The 17,760-nt window shown below is 46.5% G+C and overlaps 2 protein-coding genes across 10 annotated transcripts in view; one reads left to right on the top strand and one right to left on the bottom strand.

Annotated features, from left to right (window-relative positions):
* Positions 1-17,760, top strand: part of IDUA (alpha-L-iduronidase) — a 60,419-nt gene that overhangs the window by 1,225 nt on the left and 41,434 nt on the right. The window contains exon 2 of the mRNA XM_077345607.1: positions 473-613. Coding sequence (XP_077201722.1) covers positions 473-613 — 141 coding nt within the window. The remainder of the gene's footprint in view (positions 1-472; positions 614-17,760) is intronic.
* SLC26A1 (solute carrier family 26 member 1) overlaps positions 2,166-17,760 on the bottom strand; it is a 28,912-nt gene continuing 13,317 nt past the window's right edge. For 4 of the 9 annotated variants that reach the window (XM_077345605.1, XM_077345604.1, XM_077345606.1 and 1 more), the window contains 2 exons: positions 11,366-11,994; positions 2,166-9,955 (listed from right to left, as the gene is read on the bottom strand). In XM_077345605.1, the coding sequence (XP_077201720.1) occupies positions 8,453-9,955; positions 11,366-11,971 (2,109 nt within the window). In that variant the 5' untranslated portion in view covers positions 11,972-11,994 and the 3' untranslated portion in view covers positions 2,166-8,452. Of the gene's footprint in view, positions 9,956-11,365; positions 11,995-13,934; positions 14,416-16,334; positions 16,485-17,760 lie in introns of all 9 variants that reach the window. The other 5 variants (XM_077345600.1, XM_077345598.1, XM_077345603.1 and 2 more) reach the window with 3 other exon arrangements.

Below are 17,760 nucleotides of genomic sequence, written 5' to 3' on the forward strand. Positions count from 1 at the left end.
TACAGTCTGAGTAACACATCCAAATGAGGTCATTATCTAATTAATCACTTTATACAAAAATCAATATTTATCCAATCAACTCAAGGCCTGCTTCTCTCTTTAGTCTTGTCTCATCTTCAAGCACCTTGTGTGGGGTGACTTCCCTATCCGGGCCAGCTTCCAGGGACTCCCCCCCCCTCCATCAGGCAAATTGCCAAGGTACTTTACAGATATCTTCCAGGGGTAGTCAATCTGCGGCCCTCCAGATGTCCATGGACTACAAGTCCCATGAGCCCCTGCCAGCATTTCTTTCTCAAATCAACCCTGATGCAATATTTTGCAAAAGACCCTGCAGCAAAGCCAAGGTGCTCTCCGTACGGATGGGAAAATCCTGACCTTTGTTCCTGAGTCCATATACATGAACACTCAAACGTGCCACTGAGCGTCACTGCTGCGAATGCTTATTATTGCCTTGATTTCCTTCATTTTCCAGTCCTCCTCTGCCACACGACAGAGCCGATCTGTTTGATCTGAGTAAAGACCAGATCCTTAACCTGGCCTACATTTCCTCCGTGCCTCACAATGGCATTGAACAGGTGCGAATCCACTGGCTGCTGGAACTCGTTAGAGCTGGGTAAGTCAGAAGTTGGCTCATTTTATCTCAAGGCACCTGGCACAGGATCTGTGGCGGAATTTATTCTGGTCTTACTTTGTGAGCTGTTTGGTTGGGAAAGAGGCCTCTCGGGAAGGACCCGCAAACCATACCCTGAATTCTTTTGAAGCGCAGGAGGAACTGAAGTGCAAGAGTAAAATAACAAGGACTGTGGGCAGACATTACGGGCATATCCCTCCTTGGGCACTGCCCTCCCATACACTAGTGCCCCAAGCAGCATTTCTTCATTTTGGCAGGTGTAGACTTTTGCAGCTCTGCCCAAGACTGCAATGTTAGCCTTGTAAGTCATTCTGCAGAAGTGACTGGCCTGCTTGCCATGCTGGGAAACGGGAGACACACTTTTCCAAGAGTTCCAAGCTGCGCATTGGAGAAGTTTTTCAAGGAAAAGGCTACGCAGTCCCCAGGAATACTGTTTGGCTACCATCGCTGATCTCCTCCTCCAGATGCAGTCACAGGAAGGCATTGGGTAGATGCTGGAGATTCTTGGCTGATGCTGAGCAACGAGAAGCCCCAAAGGCTGGGGTGGTCCCCAGCAGGAGTGGCATCTAGAAAGGGTCCTAGATCCAAGGATGTACATAAATGTCATCCAGAAGTGACTGGCTTACAGCAACCCTTCCAAGGGGGTTTCAAACAAGTGAGAAGCAGAGGTGGTTTGCCATTGCCTTCTTCTGCAAAGCATTCCTTGGTAGTTTCCAAACAAGTAGTCTGACTGTGAAATTTTTTCACAGTCAGAGTTGTTCAGCAGTGGACCCCCTCACTGGCAGTCTTCAAGCAAAGGTTGGATACACACTTTTCTTGGATGCTTTAGCATGTTTAGGGCTGATCCTGCGTTGAGCAGGGGATTGGACTAGATGGCCTGCATGGCCCCTTCCAACTCTATGATTCTATGATTCAAGTACCAACAGTGCTTAGCTTCCGTGTGGATGAGATCAGGCCATACTGCACTGCCTTCCCTCCCAGATCTTAGAAAAGGGTCTTTAAGGGCCCTGAGCCAGGGATTCCATGGGAGACACACTGGGTGGGGGGTGGCAGTAGACAAATTCCATCCCAAAAGGAATAAAAGGGGGGCAGCCCTAATGGGATAGGCCTCCCACTTTCCTTTCTCTCTTCCTCTCTTTTTTTCCTTCCATCTTGTGCTCCCCCCCCCCCACTAGATAATTTCCATTCAACAAATAGACAACTCTGAATGGTGAATGGAGGCAGCTTGGGAGGAGGGGTAGTGGGTTACTTTTTGTTCTATCAATTGTTTTACTGGTTTTATTGACTGTTTTTGTTTTAGGTTTTAAATTGTCCTGAGTCCATCTAGAGGAGGGTGTTATAGAAACCTAATAAATAAGTAAAATGAAACCCCCTGCTGTCATGGAAGGTGATGCTTACAATCCACTGTACGTTAAAATGTTCAAAATTGTAATCTAACATTTGATGGGAGAACAGGAGTAAACTCTTATAAAGAATAACACTTTCTCATCTACCTAAGACGTACTCCTCCAGCGATTAAGAGATCAAACCAATATAAAATAGCATGTTTAATAGGCATATATTGTGTATCAGCAACTGCAAACACGGGAATGCAAGTTTAAAATGTAGCGTAACGTATCAAGTACAGGTCACCTGCATAGTTCTCAAGGAAATATTACAGAAATGTCACAACCAGTTTTTCTCTATATCTTCAGCCATAAAATATTTATTTCAGGAATTTGTTGTCATTTACATTTTTTAAAAAGCAACTAAACATTTATGGAGGTAGTACACACTTAACCATAGGTATGCCGCTAAGCATGGCTTTAGCTTTCCAAATTAAGCCCTGGCCTTGGAAGACATGGATAAGGAGTCACCAATAAAACTTCCTTGCAGCAATGATTTTCTCAAAGCAGATGATGGGACAGATCTCATAGATCAGTGTTCCCCAGACCCCGGTCCGTGGATCAATCGGTACCAGGCCGTGGCTCCTCCTCATCCTCTTTCCCGGCTGCTGCCTCAGGGGCTGCCACTCTGCTGCGGCTCACCTTTGGTGCTCTCTGGCGACCGCCATGGCTGGGGCTCCCCCTCGGTGTGGCACTGCGCAGCTGCTGCTGGCAGCGCCCCCCAGCAGACAGCGGGAAGTCAGGGGCGCTGACAGGAAAGCAAGTGGAGCAGGGGCTCAGGCGGCGGTGACATCCCTCGGTAAAAGATTACCCCCCCCCCCCCGGGCCTCGGTAAAATTGTCAAGCATTGACCGGTCTCCAGTGATAAAAAGATTGGGAACCACTGTCATAAATGATTCCCCCTAGAATGGATGCAATGCAAGAGCCTTTTACGTCACACTGGAGCAGTGAACGGATCCACAGGATCCACCCTGCATTGCTTTGTTAGTGTAAATGGTGGTTTGTAAGGTCACTTCAAATTATGGGCTTCACATCTTGGCTAACTATACTTTGGGTACTTCGATGCAATGCTTAGCCACGGTTAAGGAAGAGAACAAATAGTTAAGCCCTATGTCTGGATAAGGCATTTGTAGTGATGCGTTTGGGCAAAATTATCTTTTAAAATGAACAATAAAGTTACTGTTTCTTATTGCAAATTAGATCCAATTTTTATCTATTTGTTTTTCATGTTTATATCCCGTTTCATGATTATATTCATTTGGGGGGAGTTACCATATTAACACATAAAACAGTTCAAAACAATAACAAATACCATCCTCATACCGTTCCACACATAGCAGCCACGTGCTCAGAAGAAAGTTCACTCAGATAGACCTGCATAAAATGTGGGAGGCAGAATATTTATGCTTTGATCACACTCAAACCCCCTTTTAAAAAATGTGGCATTTTGCTCATTCGAAGAAATAGTGTGGTGGAAAACTCTTTGTTTTACCATTCATAAATGAGTGAACAGACCTCAGCCAACATTCTCATAAACCATAACTTTGGGGGTTATTGTAAAATGATTCTGGTAGACTAAAACTCATTGAAGACAACGGGTTGCCTTGAAATGTTAAATGGAACAGGGGTAAGACACTGTGTACGTAATGTGTCAGATCCTAGGGGTAGTCAAACTACGGTCCTCCAGATGTCCATGGACTACGCTGGCAGGGGTTCATGGGAATTGTAGTCCATGGACATCTGGAGGACCGTAGTTTGACTACCCCTAGCACATTTTGAGTCCGTTTGCATCAGGTCATAATGTATGAGCTCTTCCACGTTCTCATTTTACTCGCTGGTAAGTTCCGGTTTCTTATGGGTTAAACTGCAGAGAGATAGGCTGGAAATAAACATGTGTGAAGGAGCAAAACATGTGAGTACACACACACACACACACCCAAGAAGCAGGCACTTACCAGCAATCAAACATTTTCAACTTACCAGCAATCAAAATGAGAACGCAGAAAAGTCCTACATGTCTATAGTGCCAGGTGTTGCTTGTTTGAATGCTTTAAAAAGTAATGTTTTAAAATGTTTTTAAAAGTAACTCTCTGCACATAGCAAGCTAGCACATAAAACAGAAAAATCAGCTTGCACTTTTCTGCTGGATAGACTAACTTTCTACATGCAGGGGTGTGTTTATTTAAAAAAAAGAATAACAGGGTGAACTTTCTGTCATGCATTCTACTTTCTGCATCCTGAAGGCGTATGATGCTGAGGTGGGGGTGGGGGGGCATTTGAATCGATTCTATCTTATCACTAATTAAGTGGCAACGTCAGGAGTAGGAGATACCTGCACTTAAGTCATCAAGTTATTAATGGAAGCATGGCCAGTGGGGAGAACTCAGGTACTGCCGTTTAGACTATGTATCTGGGGGCTGAGCAGTTAGGGTACCTAGCTATGTCCCTGAAGTTGTGTGTGCCTCCTGTCATGTGGCTGAAGAGTTCACCTTTGTCAGTTCTAGAAGGGAACAAAGGTCTGTGCAGCATCGGCACCTGTGATTGGCTGGAAGCATGAAGCCTGGGGACTGGTTGTGGGAAGACGATAAGGTTAACTTTTCAGGCCTGTGGTTGGTCTTTGCTTGTTTTTGCTGCATTTCAGACTCTGCCTCCAGCCCAGAACTGTTGGAAACCCTGGGTTGGAGAACACACATACTCTCCCCCTTCTCCAAGTTCTCCATGACCAAGGCCTCAACAGGCACTATTTACACCAGTGAGAAGTATTTTTGCTGATTTCCCAAAGCCAGCCCTGGAAAATTAAATGAGTCCATGGATTCTAGCCCGGATAGCTAGTAGGGATGCCAGGTCCATGCTGGGCCGGGGGAAACCCCACTTTGATGTTTCTCCTTCTGCTTTGGGGGGTTCAGAAAGTGGGGGGAAATCCCTCCTGCAAAACAGCCAATTTTGTGGTGATCTTTGTGCCCCCAGACCTCGCACCCCCCCCCCCAATTACCAGGACCAGGAAAAATATCCCGATGTGCTGTGTGATATCAGCATCCCAGGCTCATCAAGGGTGACAGTCTGGGTTAGGGGCAAAACACAACAGTTTCAGGCTGGTTTTTTACCATAGAGTTTCCCCAAAAACCAAAGTGTCAATATCAACATCACTGACATAACACTGTCACTTCTGGGTGCCTTTAGCACACCAGATGCTCTTTTGGGTTCAGGTAAGTACATGGGGGGAACCCACCCCTTTCCCGCATGACGGCACCTGGCACCCCTAGTAGCCAGCCATAATTGTAAACACCAGTGGACCTACCCGTCTCCATCACAAAGAAAAAGAAAACTCTTGTCTCAGTCAGGCTGAGCAGCTTTGGGAGCGGCTTGTAGAGGCACCTGTTGACTTTTCAGTATTGACAGAAGAATGGGCCTTTAGTAGCTGCTGTAGCAACTTTCAGGGGCACTTATGGCGGCCAACCGGTCTGGAGAAAAGCGCCTTTCCCCTTAATGCGTGAAAATAGGGAGTTGAAGCTTCTTATGTCAAGGAGGTAAATACTGTCACCAGGTAAATAAAGTAAGTCTCTGTTTAAGGGGAGGACATCTTTCTCCAGACCAGCTGGCAACCCTATAGGCACTTGGACAGGTTGCTGCTTCTAAAGTCCAGTGTGATGCCTGAGATGTCTAACTTGGGCTCTAGGCAGGCACCACAGATGGGTTCGCCATTAGAAGAGACACACTCACTGCTGGAGAGCACCTTTGTGGATCTCTGCTGATCGCTCTGCAGGATTTACAAGCATGCTTTTTTTAGAGGCAGCAGGGGCAGGCAGTGTAATTCCTGAACCCATACACGAACACACACAAACACAGCAAACTGCCTTATGCTGGATCAGATCACTGGTCAGGTCAGAATACTCAGATTGGCAGCAGCTCTCTGGCAGAGGTCTTTCGCATCACCTCCTGGTGGATCCCTTTCCCTGGAGATGCTGGAGATTGAAGCTACACCAGCCAACGTGATGTAGTGGTTAAGAGCATTAATCTGGAGAACAGGGTGTGATTCTCCACTCCTCCTCCACATGCAGCCAGCTGGGTGACCTTGGGCCAGTCACAGTCTTCTCAGAGCTCTCTCAGCCTCACCTTGTGTTTCTTGTGGGGAGAGGAAAGGTAGGCAATTGGAATCCCCCCTGAGACACATGAGGCCTGCTTAATGGACCTTGGTCCAGCCACAATTCTCTCAAAATACTCTCACCTACCTCACAGGGTGTCTGTTGTGGGGAGAGGAAGGATTAGCTCCTTTAAGACTCCTTCGGGTAGTAAAAAGAAGGGCACAAAAACAGCTCCTCTTCTTCATGCCAAACAGATGCTCTACCACTAAACCACAGCCCTGACCTAATAGCAGGACTGAGAGGCTAAACTATCCTCTGCTCTGTCTTCCATTTATTTATTTTTGCTGGAGCTCATGCAAAGAGATTGTTCTTCACTTCAGCCTACTGACTTAAGTGGGGCTCTCTCGGGCATGTTGTCGATCTTTAAACATTCTGCCATCTTCTCCAGGCCACAGAAGTATGGGGTAGGAACGCCATAGGGACTCCTTTCAGTAAGTGTGTCAACCATCTCGTTCAGACATGGTGCCGGTCTTGTTTCCCAAAGTTGCAGAGTTGGGTGGATCCACTAAGGTTTGTGAGGCTGAGTGCTTCAAGCATGATTAAGAGTATAGTCAGGATGGGAAGAAGAGCCAAATATGTACACCTGTTTTTGGCTAGGTGTTCAGCTGACTTAAACAAGAGGTGCGGTTGTGGGGAGGACAGTGGTGCTGAGACAGGACGGAAGTGGGGATAAGATACGATCTGATAATCCTTCATCAGAGGTGGAAAACAGGCTCTTTACTCCCTAGGAGTAAAGATTTTCAGCAGTGTCTGCCCTCAAAACTAAAACAAGTCAAGCAGTCAGAGTGGAGAAGCGGGAAAGGCCAGTTCAGAAGTCAAGGACAAAACCTGGATGGAGCACGGGGGTAGATCTCTGACGGTTTGCTGTAGGGAACTTGAGAGGGATCAGAGAGCACAAAGAGGCTTGTGGTCAGAGCACATGGGCTGTGGGTGGACAAATATCCAGACTGAATGGAAGGAGATGAGGTTTGTTCCACTGATATTGGTCAGATTGATTTCCTTGAGAAGAGGTAGTGTGGTTCAGGCTGTGCCACCTGACCCATCTCTTAGTCCTAAATATGTCGGCTGCAGCTGCTCAGTAGTGAGAGAAAGGCACTTTGCTTCATTATTACTTCCCATTTTCCAGAGCCCTGTCCTAAGATTGAAAACAAATTATGTGGGGTGTGAATTAAACCCTGGCCACGTCCTTTGCTACTTCCTCTCCCTAAAATCGAAGTGTCATTTATATTTTGCAGAATGCTAGCAGGCTTTTGAAGAAAATATTTGCTTCTGTCGCTGTTTTTTCTGATCTGCTTGTTCTTTTTCGGGAAAGTATTATTTCCTCAAGAAATAACCTCCTTGAAAACATTCCACAGATTCTCATGGTGTGTGGGAGGGGACCTGATTTCTTAGAAACCCCAAGTAGGACAAGACACAAGGCAGATACGGTTTAGGGCTGGTGAGCTGAAAATAACTATCCCCTCCCTCATGATCTAATTTCCTTGTACGTGGTGCCCATTGAATTGACTGGTGTGCCTAAAATGGCAGTGGATCCGCTGCGATCACTTTTAGAGCCCGCTAACCGAGCATCCTTAGGCCCATAAAACCAAGAGCATTTAGAAAATAATCCTGTACGTACATGCCACATTGGGGGAAGGCTCCAGTTGGATTTTTTTTTTTTACCAGGGGCACCATCGGTGTTCTTGGATCAGTTGCTTGCCATGACGCAACCGTAAAGTTTCCCATTTTAGCAGGAAACTTTATGAAGCTCTGCAGATCGCCAAGTCAGGACAACACAGTGTGATCCTGTGGAGCCATGATCCATATCTGTTGCCTTTCACCCATGCCTAGGAATAAAGATGTTCAGCAATGTCAGCCCTCAAAACTAAAACAAGAAACAGGCTTGGGAGTGAATCTTATCGGTCTTCCATCACGTTCTTGTCCTCTTGCAGGAATAAAACCTCAAGAGAAAAACCCTCAAGTGTGGCATTAAAATGGGCCAAGTCATCTTAAAACTAAAAAAAAAAACATAATAACTGGCCTTGAATAGTTTTTAGGTAAGAGAATGGTGACACTGCCTATAACAAGACACGTATACATTTACTTGTCTCCAGTTTTGAGGTTAAAGTATTGTGCTGTGTTAGTGTGGCAGTGTAACTCCTAAAAGTTAAAAATTTGAAAGTGAGATCCAAGTGCTGGTTGGGATCCAAGGCAAGCCCTGTGTCTGGACAAGGTGATCGCCGCACCAACCTGTAGGCAATGAATGAAGGATCTCCCAAGCGCCAGTTGCAGGAGGAGCAGATATGGACCCCAAACTATACATCAGAGACATCTGCTAAAGCCTCCTTCTCTCTTACGAACTGAATGGCACTGTGTATACTATGAAACAGCAATTCATGCATGTTTTTGTTTTCAACCCCCAAGTAGCCTCCTCTTTCTAGAGAATCAATCACACTGGGGTTGCAGCAAGCCAAGAGAACGGTGACTTGGAGCTCCTGGTGGTCTCTGTGCGTGTCCTTTAACGTGCTCACTCCAGCCGTGTCGACAAACAGGATAGCTGAGCAGTCTATGATGACGGCTTGCAGGTCGTTTTGTTTCAAGATCAGACATGGAGTCTCCTCTCCCTGACCTGGTCCCTTCTCAAGACTTCGTTGCCCTTTCCTCTTGGCCTTTTTCCTCTTGGCGATTTCCACAGCGGGATCCAGGCCTGTCCTTTTGTGGAGGCACTTCAGGAAAAAGTCCTTGTTTGCATAATAAAGGGGCGCCTCAAAGCGGAAGATCTTGACCTTTGGAACGGTCAGAAGGTTTTTGTACTCCTCGTCGTCTTCATAGAAGACAGTGTTCCCAATTTGGCCCAGTAAGGCAGCATGCGGTAGCTGGGTGCGGCCAACAATGCACAGCATTGAGAAGACGACCCCGACTAGAAGTCCCATTTCAGTGCTGACGAGGGCAGAGGCGAGCACAGTCACGCACCACACCAGCGCATCGATTTTGTCCAAGCGGTAGCGCCGGGGGATGTCTTTGAATTTCCGAAGAGCTCCCCTTAGGCTGACAATGATAATGCAGGCCAAGACACACTTCTGCAAATTGTAAAAAAGGGGAGCAAAGAACAGTAGCACCAGTAAGACGACCACGGCACTTACGATGCTGGACACTTGAGTCTGGCATCCCGTTGACGATTTGACCAGACTCTTGGCCAGAGCAGCACTGGTGGCGAAGCAGTGGAAGAAAGCCGGGATGATGTTGCAGAAGCCAATGGCGAACATTTCCTGATTGGCTCGGACCGTGTAAGCGTACTTCTTGGCAAACATTTCCGAGAGCGAAATGGTGAATGCGAAGCCAACGATGGCGAGAGGGAGGGCGTCGACGGCAACTCTCTGCATGAGGCTGAAGTCGGGCACCCGGGGAGGGATGAATCCAGTCGGAATGGCGCCCGACACGCTGGAGGCGTAGACTTCGTTCAGTCGCATATAATGAGAAACCAACGTGGCCACCACAATCACCACCAGCTCGGTAGGGAGCGGGACCTTGAGCCGATGCTTGTACCTGTCCCCCAGCTCCTTGGCGGCGACCAGCACGGCCATGCAGATGGTGCTCGTGATGACGTCACAAAGGTTTGCCTGGGCAATGTTGCGAAAAATGTTCACCCAGGTGGTTATTAAGATCCCATACCCCTGGGCACGTGGGATCTTGATCCCGATGAGATACTTTGCTTGAGCTGTCAGGATGGTCACCGAAGCACCCGTCGCAAACCCATCCAGGACAGGCTCGGAAAGGTACACCGACACAAAGCCCAAGTGGAAAAGTCCCATCAGAACCTGCGAGGAGAAGCCAAGAACAAGTGTCAGAGTGCCTTGCTTAGCAACAGGAGGTCTTTGAAGTTACGCTAATGTGGAATAGTGATTAGGCGCAGTCTTTCTCAACTTCTTGACCATTGAGAAACCCCTGAAACATTTTTCAGATTCCCAAGAAACCCCAGATGTGGCATGAATGTGCAGAAAATGGATGGGAAGCATAGCTGTGTGCATGCCCACCTGGGGCCCCTTCCCTTCCCACTCCCTCCAGGCCCATCACTGGCTATTGGAGGAAGTGGGCGGACATGACCATATAGGATTATATTACCAGGAAAATGTTTAACAAATTTAAAAAATATATAAACAATTAACTCCCACCTGTTCGGGAAACCTTTCCAGGGCCATCAAGAAACCTCTGGGTTTCATGAAACCCTGGTTGAGAAAGCCCGGATTAGGGTTTCAGACCACGACTGAGAAGACCCATTCTGTTGTGAAGCAAATTGGGTGTTCATAGGCCAGCTCCCCTTGTCTTGATCTAACCCACCTCATTCCTCCACTTGCAGCCTGCATGGTAACCTTGGGTTAGTCACAGTCCTCTTGAAGCTGTTCACGCAGAACAATTCTGTCAAAGCTCTCTCAGCCTCACCTACCTCAACGAGTGTCTGTTGTGAGGAGAGGAAGGTGATTATACACCACTTTAAGACTCCTTCGGGTAGTGATAAGCGGGGTATAAAAACCAATTTCTCTTAACATTTAATGTTTCCACATATTTTAAAGTTAATATTTTATATTTGTTATTTGCTTTTCTGTTGTTAGTTTTTTGAGGCTTTTTTTTTACCTTATTGGTTTTAATCTTGTAAGTCACCACATGACCCTTTGGATGAGTGGCGACTTAAAAAATTTATAAATATCAAGGGTAAAGATGTTGGGTAGGCATTTAGGCCTCTTGCAGGAAGAGATCCTGATTTCTAACCACTATGAGCTCTGCACAAGCAAAGCCATGTGACAGCAGGCCTCTTGCCTCTGTTGTTCCTTTCCTTCCGTTGTTGTTACTCTCTGGGTTGGAAAATTCCTGGAGGTTTGTGGGGGTAGAGCAGGAGTAGTCAAACTGTGGCACTCCTGATGTCCATGGACTACAATTCCCATGAGCCCCTGCCAGCAAATAGACACCTGGAGGGCCGCAGTTTGACTACCTCTCGGGTAGAGACTGGGGAGGGGAAGGACCTCATCAAGGTATATTGCTGTCGAGGCAACCCTGTGAAGCCGTAATTCTCTCCAGGAGATTTTTTCTCTGCAGCAAGGAGATTGGGTGTAATTTCTAGCCACTACCTTGAGATTGGCAACCGTAGTTTCCCTTCTGCATTGCCTTTCATTCTCGGCAAAAACTAAACTCCCTGCAGGTGTATTCTCCATAGAGCAGACAAGGAACGTCACCTGATAAACGCCAGCCAAGAAGGTCAACGCCGTAGCTACTCCAATGGCGTAGCATTCTTTCCCACATTCCACGCTCACAGAGCCGAGGGTAACGTTATAAACGGTAACATTCAAATGGCCTCTGCCGTAGATAGCTTCCTGAGGATCGTCGTTGAGGTCAAACCCCGCCAGGAGCAGTTCTCTGTCCACGACCTGCCCGACCATTAAGCTTAATAAGCTGAAAATCCCAACCGAAACGTGTCGGGAGGTGCCCATGAGGAAGTAGATGATGTTGGCAAAGAAGGAAGTGTAAAGGCTATAAATTGGCTTCAGACCCGCTAGCAGAGAGTAGGCAATGGCTTGGGGCACCAAAATGATCCCAACAACGAGGCCGGACATGACGTCCCCCCAGATGTATTCTTTACAGTTGTATTTGGGAAGCCACCGTAGCACAGGGAGAAAGTCCATGATGGACCTTTTCAATTTCCTCATGGAGCAAGAGCAGTTTTTTCTCAGTTGACTTTTGATCATGTCTGTTTTCCTGTTCCGGACTGGGGGTTTCCTTTCCATAAGAAATTGGAAAGGAGACCCGTTCTCTGTCCTGACAATCTGCATTTCCTTCTCCATTCTTTGTCCGTCTCAGTCGGTCCCTGTGACAGAAAGAGAGTACTGTTGGAATTGGCTTGATCTTTCACCACCCTGGAAACCAAAACTCAACAGATCGGGATAAGTTTTGTTTGAAAATGTGTCACTGCTGTTCATTTGGTTCACACCATTCTCCGTCCCAAAGATTGGGCTGCTTGAAAAATATTTAAATTTTAAAATCAAAATGGAGAGAGAGAAAATGAGATGGCATTTTCTGAACCATTCTTTGACATAAGCAGGAAGAATTCCGCAAAATAATGCTGCATTGTTTGTAGGGGTGCTTGGATGCCCAATCCCATTACCAACGTATCATACAGTACCCCAAAGGCTCCTCAATAGTATTGCAGAGTGGAAGTTTTCAAAATGGTGGCTGGGGATAGGTTTATTTAATTATAAAAAATCCACCCTTAAAAATCCAACCAGGTTGACCCTCCCTCTCCAAAAGTGGCCAGTGATGGGCCTGGAGGGGGTTGGAAGGGGAAGGGCCCTAGCCATTTAAACCTTTGTCACCTGAGGCTCCACTCACTTCCAGGGGGCGTGGCAGGGAGTTGTGGCAAACTGACATCACTTCCTGGTACCCGGGAGAATGAAAAATCTTTCAGCAGTACCTCCATGCTCAAAAAGGTTGAAAAAGGATGCCTTGGACCAGGGGTAGTCAAACTGCGGCCCTCCAGATGTCCATGGACTACAATTCCCAGGAGCCCCCTGCCAGCATTCGCATCTGGAGGGCCGCAGTTTGACTACCCCTGCCTTAGACTCTCACAAGAGGCTGTCTGCTGTCATTGTGCCAAACTTGTTCCCTTCCAGCCACTCTGAGTAGTGGGGTGTAAATCTGATTAAATAAATATATAAATAAGGTGTACAGTGGTGACCATGCAGTCTTTTCAAGGCTGAGGCCTTTCCAAGGTAAGGACCCAACACAATGGAAGCCAAGTTTGCAGAAGAAATTAGGTAGAGGAAAGCATTTCCCCCCCCAAATAGTCCTTTTACCCGTCGAACCTCCAGAATGCTGGGCAATGTACTGATAACTGCATGATGCTGTAAATCAAGGGAATAATATTACCAATACAATTTCTTCGTTGTCTCCTTCCAGCCCATAGAGGTGCATGTAAGTAACATACACCACTGTTTAAACAGGGATGACATTTTTAGAGCACTTAAAAAAATCAAGGGGGGAAACCTACAGTTAATTTTCATCCTCCATACAGAAAGCTGGAGTTCTAGAAACAAACTATGTTAAGCGTGTGGCTAAACTGCGTAAATTCCGCATCCGTTGTGTCCTGCTGCAACAGCAAGTGAAATGTGATTCAGCAGGGGGTGCTAGAGTCCAATGAAAGAGCAATGGGCTTCATTTTCTCACCATCTGGTTATTAACACTAATAGATCAGGACTTGTCTATTTTAAAACTGAGGCATCTCGATTCCTTTGGTCAGCAATTATCTCAGATATATCTTCCCAGCAAACTGTGTATTGTACCAAATATGCTGCTAGAGAAAGAAGCTTTCACGAAGAGAAACGAGTAGAAACCTGCCTTTCCGCCATGTCATTTGCCATTCTAGAATCGTTTCTATTTTAATTTGCCCAGGTTGCCTTGAGAGTAAGAACATCTGATCAATTCCACGCCTGAGTTATCTTGTATGCCCCGAACTGAATGGCTTAGGCTAGCCCGATCTAGTCAGATCTCAGATCCCTGATTGGTACTTGGATGGAAGACCACCAAGGAATATGAAGGTTGCTACATATGGTCAGGCAACGGCAGACCACCTCTGAAGTCTCTTGCCTTGAAAGGCCAATGGTGTCACCAGAAATCCATACGATACGCTCAAGTTTATTGTCTGTGGCAAAGGCCTTTACAGTCTTACACACATACAGGATACCATAATTACAACTATCAACAGTAAAGCAATCTAAAACATTAAAAACACTATAACTGGAGAGTACTAACCAGGTTTGATTCTCCACTCCCTTGCATGCAGCCAGCTGGGTGACCTTGGGCCAGTCACAGGTCTTGCCAAGCTGTTCTCACAGAGCAGTTCTCTCAGAGCTCTCTCAGCCCTCCCGCCCTCCCAGGGCGTCTGTTGTGCGGAGGAAGGGAAAGGTGTTGGTAAGCCTCTTTGGGACTCCTTTGGGTAGTGAAAAGCAGGGTAAAAAAAACAACAACTTTTCTTCTTCAAAGAAGAATGGTTCAGCAGATGAGAGAATAAAGTGCAGCTTCACAGAGTCTGAAGAAAAAATGCTAGGCCATTGAAAGCACTGTGAGACATTTGATTCTGAGAATTTCGGAGTCGCGTCCAGCTAGCAAAGCTGTTGGCATGGCTTGAAACTAAATTGAAGGTCATGGGGGTGGGGAGACTTGAGCATTTGCTGGCAGGGGCTCATGGGAATTGTAGTCCATGGGCATCTGGAGGACCACAGGTTGACTACCCCTGGAACAAGATGAACATCGTTTCATTGCACCTTAAGGGACATGCATATTAACCCTGTGTATTTGGAATAAGGCACATGACTTCTTTCATGGACCACAGAGTCTGGTTATGTAATCTTACAGCTCTTACACAAACTTATTGTGAAAACTGAGGTGTTTTGCATACCATGACAGGTTGGGTTGTTACCCTGTTGCTGCAGCCAGTGCAGCATAGGAGTAAGAGGGCTTGCAAATTGGTAGGTTTCTCTACATATTCCCTGCCCCAGTCCCTCAAAGCAACCATTATCTGCCACCAGAGAGTTTAAAAACTAAAGGCAATAGACATATCAGTATAGATGAGGGTCTCTGAATACCCAATTTTCATTTTAAAACAGAAAATAATTCCCTAGCCTCTTTTGTTGTGAAGATCTAAAGGGAAAGGCATACTTCCACAATGAAAAGAGCTAGACAATAACTTTGGGTGTACTAGTTTAGCACAGCGTAGTAGTTAAAAGGAGCAGCCTCTAACTGAAGAGCCAAGATTGATTCCCCGCTCATCCACATGCAGCCATCTGGGTGGCCTTGGGCCAGTCACAGTCCTGCTGGAGCAGATCTTGTTGAACAGTTCTTTTAGGGGTCTCTCAGTGCCACCCGCTGCACAGGGTGTCTATTATGGAGAGAGGATGGGAATGGTACTTCTAAGGTGCTTGGGGGCATGTTTGGTAGTGAAAAGTGGGCTATAAAGAAAGCAGCTGCTCTTTAAAAGAAAGCTGGGAATTCAGAGCCACTGTCTGTCAGATTATTAAAACTATATGTCAGCTGCTTGTTTTTAATTAGTCCCCGATGGAAGAGGGATGGCCATCTCAAAAATCTGAAATGGGGGAAAAGCGCACTGATGTAGGGAGGACTAGAATGATCTGAACATTCATGTCCACATGGGTGCTAGTGTGGCTTCTCTAGGATCTTTCTCAAAACCTGACAGAGCGGTTTCTCAGTGGAACAGGCTTCCTCGGGAGGTGGTGGGTTCTCCATCTTTGGAAATTTTTAAACAGAGGCTGGATAGCCATCTGATGGAGCGGCTGATTCTGTGAAGGCTCAAGGGGGTGGCAGGTTACAGTGGATGAGCGATAGGGTTGTGAGTGTCCTGCATAATACAGGAGGTTGGACTAGATGACGCAGGAGATCCCTTCCAATTCTGTTATTCTATGGTTCTATGATCAGAGCAAAGCAGGTCAGGGAAAGATCACAGGAAAGACGGGGAAAGCCCAGGACATGAATGGAATCAGGAGGGGAACTGGTTCTGAATAGCATCCCAAGCCAAGGCAAGCAATCCATGTATATGTAATCAAGGGGTTTTCTTCCTCAATAAGAATTACTTAAATACATTTTGAACCTGACCTGCATAGCCCAGACTAGCTTGATCTTATCAGATTTTGGAATCCTACTCCCTAGTAAACACAAACAAAACTGCAGTCCTCTTTTCTGCTTTTTGAGATATTTCTCTCCCATCACGAACTACACTTAAACGCATAGAAGAGGTTAGGCAGAAACAACATGCATAGAAGAAGAAGGAGAGATGATTTTTATACCCAGCTTTTTACTACCTGAAGGAGTCTCAAAGCGGTTTATGATCACCCACCCTTCCTTTCCCCTCGATAGACATCCTGCGAGCCAGGTGGCGTGGAGAGAGCTCTAGGAGAACTGGGAATGGCCCAAGGCCACCCAGCTGGCTGCATGTGGAGGAGAGGGAAATCAAATCTGGTTCTCCAGATTAGAGGCTGCATTCTTAACCACTGCATCAAGCTCGTCCTCTAGCGACTTAATAGGCCAAAGTATAACTCTGAAGAGAGACGTCATCAGCAGCCCTCCCTTGTTTTTTATACACTAAATATAATTCAGGAATGGTAACGATCAACAAAATCCCCAGGCTGACAGCCTTACAGCATGTTCTTGTAAAAGCAGAGATTCAGATAGGAGAGGCAAGGCAGGAGAGAGCTGGTGTCAGGTGACAGAGCGCTGATTCTATAGCGTTGCGCCATCTTTGTGCCATCAAAGCTTGACTTTCTTCAGCCATAAATTGTATGTGTGACACTGAAACGGAACATTACAACAGTTTTTCAACTAGGGTGCAAAGGCACATAGTTAAAGAAAAAGAACAGAAATGCCAGACACCCCCGAAAGGCAAATGGAAGAAATCTGCCCTTTTCATCCATTAGCATTTTGCAGTGCAATCCTAATCTTTTTTTCAGGAGTGGTTAAAGAGTAGCAGCCTCTAATCTGGATAACCGAGTTTGATCCCCCACTTCTCCACATGCAGCCAGCTGGAAACTATGGGCCAGTTCACTTAGAGCTGTTCTGTTAGAGCAGTTCTCTCAGAGCACTCGCAGCCCACCTACCTCACAGGGTGTCTGTTGTGGGGAGAGGAAGGGAAAGGTGTTTGTAAGCCATTTTGAGACTCCTTCAGGAAGTGACAAGCAGGGTATATAAAAAAACTCTTCTCAGAAGCAAGTACCTGTGAGTCCATGGGGCTTGCTCCCTAGTATGTGCATTTGGCATAGGAATGGTTATTGCTAAATAAAATGTTAATCTGCAAAAACATGCGTAGTAAATTTCCAGTTTTCTCACCCCGAAGGAGTCTCAAAGCAGCTTACATTCGCCTTCCCTTTCCTCTCCCCACAACAGACACCCTGTGAAGTGGGGGAGGCTGAGAGAGCCCTGATATTACTGAAAAAGAAGAGTTGGTTCTTATATGCCGCTTTTCTCTACCCGAAGGAGTCTCAAAGCGGCTTACAATGGCCTTCCCTTTCCTCTCCCCACAACAGAAACCCTGTGAGGTGGGGGAGGCTGAGAGAGCCCTGATATTACTGAAGAAGGAGAGTTGGTTCTTATATGCTGCTTTTCTCTATCCAAAGGAGTCTCAAAATGGCTTACAATTGCCTTCACCTTCCTCTCCCCATAACAGACACCATGTGAGGGAGATGAGGCTGAGAGAGCTCTGATATTAATGCTCTGTCAGAACAGCTTTATCAGTGCTGTGGGGAGCCCAAGGTCACCCAGCTGGTTACATGTGGGCGAGGAGCAGGGAATCAAGCCCAGATTAGAAGTCCGCACTCCTAACCACTACACCAAGATGACTCTCACACATAGCTTCGTGGGGATTTACCCCAGAAGCAGTGATTTCAGAATATCACCCCACCCGCATCCAAGTAGCCAGAACTTCTTAATAAGTGCTTGGTAAGTGGGCCTCACATAATTATCAACCCCCCTCAGAAGGCAGGTGTCCCAATCACAACTCTGGAGGGTTCCACAATCCCAGACCTGCTACAGAAATCTCCTCACACCTATCTGCAGAGGCCTTCATTTTTCT

The sequence above is a fragment of the Paroedura picta genome, chromosome 7 (genome assembly GCF_049243985.1).
Source record: "Paroedura picta isolate Pp20150507F chromosome 7, Ppicta_v3.0, whole genome shotgun sequence".
NCBI classification, from domain to species: Eukaryota; Metazoa; Chordata; class Lepidosauria; order Squamata; family Gekkonidae; genus Paroedura; species Paroedura picta.